Source organism: Galeopterus variegatus, unplaced genomic scaffold (genome assembly GCF_000696425.1).
Source record: "Galeopterus variegatus unplaced genomic scaffold, G_variegatus-3.0.2 Scaffold931, whole genome shotgun sequence".
Classification (NCBI taxonomy): domain Eukaryota; kingdom Metazoa; phylum Chordata; class Mammalia; order Dermoptera; family Cynocephalidae; genus Galeopterus; species Galeopterus variegatus.
In genome coordinates, this window is record NW_007727042.1 from 400,013 (window position 1) to 406,281 (window position 6,269).

Consider the following 6,269-nt stretch of genomic DNA (forward strand, 5'->3'; position numbering starts at 1 on the left):
CACTGAGGGTTGCGATCCGTTGCTGGACACGGAAAAAGACAAAAGACAAAAAAAAAAAGGGCAAAGGATTTGAATAGAAATTTCTCCAGATAACATATACAAGTGGCCCATAAGTACATAAAAAGATGCTCAGCATTACTAGTGATTAAGGAAATGCAAATCAAAACCGTAATGAAATAACACTTCACCCGCACCTGGGTGCTAGAGTAGGAAAGGCAGACAATAGCGAGTGTTGGCAAAGACGTGGAGAAACTAGAATGTATGTCTGCAAACGGCTGGAGGGAATGTAAATGGATCTGTCACTTTGGAAAGCAATCTGGTAGTTCCTCAAAATGCTAAACATAGACTAAGTTATTATGTGACTCAATAATTCCACTCCTAGGTGTCTACCCAACAGAAATTAAGACTTAAGCCCATATAAAACTTGTACAGGAATGTTCGTAGCAGCATTATTCATAATAGCCAAAAGATGGAAAACAACTCAAATGTTCATCTACTGATGAATAGATGGGTAAAATGTGGTCTATCCACACAACAGAATAGTGTTCAGCCAAAAAAAGGAATGAAGTACTAACACATGCCACGACGTGGATGAGCCTTGAAAACAGTATGTTCAGTGAAGAAGCCAGTCACAAAAGAGCACATATTGTCTGTCGTGTTCATAGGAAATGTCCAGAATAGACAAATCTGTGGAGATAGAAAGTAGATGATTGGTTTCTAGGGGCTGAGCAAGAGGAGAATGGGAGTGACTGTTAATGGGTTCAGGGTTTCTTTCTGGGGTGGTGAAAATATTCCAGATAGCGATGATGGTTGTACAACTCTGTGAGTATAGTGAAAAAAAAAAAGAAGGCAGGGAATTATAGGATGATGACATGGGTGGAAACGTAGAGGGGTACTGGCTGGGAGTCTAGAGACTAATTTTTGGTTTAGAGTTGTGTGCTGATTGGCTGCTTGGCTCTTGCACAAGCCACTTCTCTTCAGTTCTCATTTCCTCACCTACAGAATAGATGAGTTCAACTATGATACCTTTATTTATTTATTTATTTATTTATTTTCTAAAAGGATGACCGGTAAGGGGATCTTAACCCTTGACTCGGTGTTGTCAGCACCACGCTCACCCAGTGAGCTAACCGGCCATCCCTATATGGGATCCGAACCCGGGGCCTTGGTGTTATCAGCATCGCACTCTCCCGAGTGAGCCACGGGCCAGCCCAACTATGATACCTTTAAAAGATCCTTTCCAGGCATAAAATGTTATGAGTCCATGAAGGGCTGAAAATGGTCTCAGGGTCATAGTGGGCCACTGGAAATGTTCCAGGAGTACCAAAACTCCCTGTGGAGGTTGAGTGCATGGCTGGTATTGGATGTCACCNAACCCGGGGCCTTGGTGTTATCAGCATCGCACTCTCCCGAGTGAGCCACGGGCCGGCCCAACTATGATACCTTTAAAAGATCCTTTCCAGTGCTGGCCTGGTGTCGCACTTGGTAGAGTGCAGCACTTGGGAGTGCGGTGGCGCTCCCGCCAAGAGTTCGGATCCCATATAGAGACCGGTCCGCTCACTGGTTGAGCACGGTGCGGGCGCGACACTGAGGGTTGCAATCCCGTTGCCAGTCGTGGTACGGGCGCAACACTGAGGGATGCGATCTCGTTACCGGTCACGAAAAAAGACAAAAAAAAGGAAAAAAAATAAAATAAAAAAATAAAAGATCCTTTCCAGGCATAAAATGTTATGAGTCCATGAAGGGCTGAAAATGGTCTCAGGGTCATAGTGGGCCACTGGAAACGTTCCAGGAGTACCAAAACTCCCTGTGGAGGTTGAGTGCATGGCTGGTATTGGATGTCACCAAGAGATATCTATTTCTGGAAGCTCCCAGAGTAAAAAGACCCTGGAGAAAAATCAGAGGAGATCTCTGAAGAGAATTAAAAGGGTGACAATGGGTGCAGCTTTACTAAAAAGCTAGAACTCCATGTGGGATAAGAAAGGTTTAAGAGTGTCTAGGTGAAGGAGGAGAATGCTGTTTCTTTAAGGAAACCTGTCTTGTTACCCAGCAGTGGGGCTTATCAGTCTGAAAGTGGCAGGGGCAGCTCCCCAACCCACTTCCTCTTTCCTGCTCACTGCTCAGGCTGGCCCAGAACAGAAGCAGCTCCCTGAGGGGCAGCCGTGCAGGCCACTTCTGGCTGCCTCCTCCGCCTCTCCCCGTCACTCACGTCCAGACAGCCGTCTCCCTTCCTCTCTCCCTCTCTCCTGTCCTTCAGCGAGAATCACCCACTGCCTGCCTTGTGGGACTGTTCTGTCTCAGTGCTGCAGACCTGGCAGGCAACCAGCAGGGCGATTAAGTCCCTGACTGCATGGAGTTTACTTTCTAGTGAGGGACACCCACAACCAACAAGTAAACAAGGTGGTGCAATGTGCTTAAGAAAGGAAGCAGAGCAGGGCAGGGAGTCAGAGGGAGGGGGGTCGTGGAGAAGCTGGGGGCGTGACAAGGTTGTCGTCAAAGGCTGATAGGACCATGTGACCTTGGTAAGGACCCGAATGATGTGAAGTAGCAGATCACGTAGAGTTTTGGGAGGACAGCCTGCAATGCGGAGGGAGCAACGGGTCAGAAGGCTTCGCAGTAGGAATGAACTTGGCCTTCTAAAGTATGGGCCAAGGAGGCTGGGTAAGTGGGGGGCAGCATGGAGGCAGATGGGCTCGAGAAGTGGCAGGGGCCAGTTCATGAAGTGTGAAGCCCCCCATGCCATTATGAGCAGTTTGGGAAGCCATCGGAGGGTGTTGAGTAGGCTCGCAGTAGGAATGAACTTGGCCTTCTAAAGTATGGGCCAAGGAGGCTGGGTAAGTGGGGGGCAGCACGGAGGCAGATGGGCTCGAGAAGTGGCAGGGGCCAGTTCATGGAGTGTGAAGCCCCCCATGCCATTATGAGCAGTTTGGGAAGCCATCGGAGGGTGTTGAGTAGGGGTCTTATGTATGTCTCACCCTGGTAGAAATCATCAAAAGGCTGCTGCTTACCGAACAGTGCTGGCGCTGGCTGTGCAGGTGCAGTGTAAGGTGAGCTTCTGAGGACAGGGTCCAAGTCTTACTCAGCACAGGGAGGCGTTCCACAGGTGTGGAGGGATTGAATGGCAGGCAGTTACCATAAAGAAAAATCATGCATCCCTCCCATAAATGGCTCAGTTCTTACATCTACTCGGTTCTTCTTCCAGAGGCAGGCAAAGTATTCCGAGAATAAGCTGAAATGCACAAAGGCCCGGAATGACTACTTGCTGAATCTGGCAGCCACCAATGCAGCTATAAGCAAGTACTACATCCACGACGTCTCCGATCTCATCGATGTGAGCACTGTGGGGAGTCTGGGACTGATCAGGGCCCGTACCCGGCTGGCACATACCATCAGCTGAAGGGGGGCTGGTCTTTGTCCTTGGCCGATGTGCTGGGTGGCTGGGGTCTTTTGAGCCCTGCTGGAGGAAAGGGCAGTGAGCCTTTGGGACCTGGGGAATGCATATTGCTCACGGTTTCTACTTTCAGGAGTGGGAGGTAGGCCTCTGGTGGACCCTACATGATTGGCTTGGGCAGTCACATATTCATCACCAACTTCCCTCTTCTACACCAGGTGTTTGCTGGGTTTGAGGGGTACAGGTGAATCATACACAGTTCATGCCTTGGAGGTAAAGGAGATGTTAATATGTTCAGTGCCCCTACGTCCAGTCAGCCAGACATACATACATGGAGAGGGACTAGCAAATGAGACAGAATTACACAGACCAGCCTTATGTGGGGGTGCTATCTTGGGAGAAATCAGGCAGTTAAACAAATAGAGAATGGAACACTGACTCCCGAATACCAGCTGTGCAGGATACGCTGGAGGGACAGCTGGGCTTGGAGAAAGAACACTGTGAGCGGCAGCCTCAGGGAGGGCTTCTGCGTCATCTAAGCATGAGCCAGGACTATGTCCCTTGTCTCCCCTTTCCTGTACAGATGGGATCTGGCCTGGTAGACGCTCAGTAAAGGTTCAGTTTAGTACTGGTTAATGGATCCTTTTCCTGTGGCCTTAGTGTATCCTGTCGGGAAGTCAGAGGGCCACTGTTTTTCCCCTGGACACAGAGGGGGACCCATTGTCACCATCCTAAGGAAACGGAACTGCCCAACTTCCAAATACCTGAGGCCAAAGGGTATTGGCCCCTCTTTCCTGCCTTTCATCCTTCCATTTTGCTCATTCAGCCCTTTCATTCATTCATTCACCAAATATTTACTGAGCACTTACTATGGTCTAGGATTTCAAGGGCAGCTGTGGGCAGGAGCCAACACATCTGAGCTCATGGAACTTACCCTGCAGAAGACATGTTAACAGGCAATTGCAGTGCCACATGGTGGGGGTCACAGGGAGAGACATGGAGGGGAACGTGGACCCCCAGAGGAGGGACACCTGACACAAACTCTGATGGGGAGGACATCAAGGAAGGCTTCCTGGAGGAAGTGACCTCTAAACGATATTCTGAAGGAAGAGTATTCCAGGCAGAGGGGATGCACGTCGAGAGATGGGGAAGAATGTGGTGAATGCAGGGAGCCTAGAGAAGATCTGCTATTGCCCAAATCCCAACACCAACTCCCTCTGAGGGTTGTGGGGTGGTTTGTGCAGCAGGATTCCAAAGCACATCAGGGCCTCCGGGATGGAAGGTTTGGCCATGGAACAGGAGATGGTGGTAAGTCACGGTTCTAATCCAAACCCTTCTCTTTTTGCTCCTCCCCAAGTGCTGTGATTTGGGCTTTCATGCCAGCCTGGCCCGCACCTTCCGGACCTACCTCTCAGCCGAATACAACCTGGAGACCTCTCGGCACGAGGGGCTGGATGTCATCGAGAATGCGGTGGACAACCTGGATTCCCGCAGCGATAAGCACACTGTCATGGACATGTGCAACCAGGTCTTCTGCCCTCCACTTAAATTTGAGTTCCAGCCCCACATGGGGGATGAGGTAGGTTTCTCCCAGGAGCCCGTGCTTGAGGCTGCTTCTGTCTGCTCTCTCATGTGCCCCCAGAACATCAGCCCTGGTTGCATGTGCAGGATGTCCATCTCAGAGACCTGGGGTCAAGTTATTGGTTCATGTGCTTCCCCAGCCGAGGAGTTCACCACTCATACCCTGATCTAGCTGTCCCCCACCTGCAGAATTGCAGGACCGTGGCTTCCCTTAAAAGCCCTCCCAGGTATGCTGAGAAGAGCCCAAGGGAGCCCCCCTCCCAGTTTGCACACACAGAGTCTCACGTTCTTCCCTCGGATGCCTGGTGGCCACGGGAAGGTTGGGTCTCACCACAGCCACTCTGGCTGGCACCACCTGCCTTCCTCCAATGCTGTGAGCCCTTGACACACCAGACCCCTGAGTTTCTTTCAGTGCTTGTACTACTCAGATCCTTGCTATGTTTTGAAAAAAAAAAAAAAAATGGGGAGAAGGCACTTGTCACTGGCCCTAACATAGCACTACTAGTTACCCAAGGTTCACAAAATTGTTTATGCAAACAGCTCCCTGAGCTTTTCTGTGTCCCTCCTCCCTCTGGGCATTGGGAGGACCTAGATCAAAGTGTGCCAGAACCAGCCAGCCTCTGCATCCCAGTGGGAGCCCAGCTGGGCCATCCAGGGCACCTGCTCGGAGGGGAGCGACACGGAGGCCTCTCAGAAGATGGAATTTGCTAGGCCCTCTGAACGGCTGTGCCCACTTTCTTCATTAGCAAGAGAGAGGCCTTCTGCAGGGCTACACACTGCCCCTGCCCCTCCCTCTGCCCTCAGGCCCAGCCCTTTTAGCCCATCACCTGGATCTGAAAATTCTGGCCTCATGGTTACCATGGTGACTGTGAAGATTGGGTTGCCTAGTTAGAGGTCAATAACTAGCTTTGTGGACAGAGCCCTGCTGTCCCTTATGATCTTAGCTGTGTTCCTCGAAGGGGTGAGGTCATAAGGCAGTCCAGGCAGCCCAGTCCACAGGTAGTAATAGTGTCCTGATGGAAAGGTATAGGGAGAACAGTGTTTCTCTTGATTCTTCCCCTGCTCCACCCTCACCCAGTCAACTGAGGCAGAAGAGCTGTGGGAGGGCAGACCTCGCAGGTGCCTTTCTGCAGCATCTTCCTGGGGGTGATGGGAACACCCCACTGTTATTTTTCAGTTGTTGTCCTTTCCATTGGCTTCTCTTATGTGATTGATTGCTTTCTTGCCACAACTCCTTGCCCTGAAATTAATGAATTAGTTTTGCTTAATGAGATTATGTTAAAGCTCTTTGTAAACC

General features: G+C 50.5%; 1 protein-coding gene across 4 annotated transcripts in view; it reads left to right on the forward strand.

The window, feature by feature from the left end:
* Positions 1–6,269, forward strand: part of SRGAP3 (SLIT-ROBO Rho GTPase activating protein 3) — a 268,397-nt gene that overhangs the window by 194,210 nt on the left and 67,918 nt on the right. For all 4 annotated transcript variants that reach the window (XM_008573540.1, XM_008573541.1, XM_008573542.1 and 1 more), the window contains exons 6-7: positions 3,203–3,331; positions 4,749–4,970. In XM_008573540.1, coding sequence (XP_008571762.1) covers positions 3,203–3,331; positions 4,749–4,970 — 351 coding nt within the window. The remainder of the gene's footprint in view (positions 1–3,202; positions 3,332–4,748; positions 4,971–6,269) is intronic.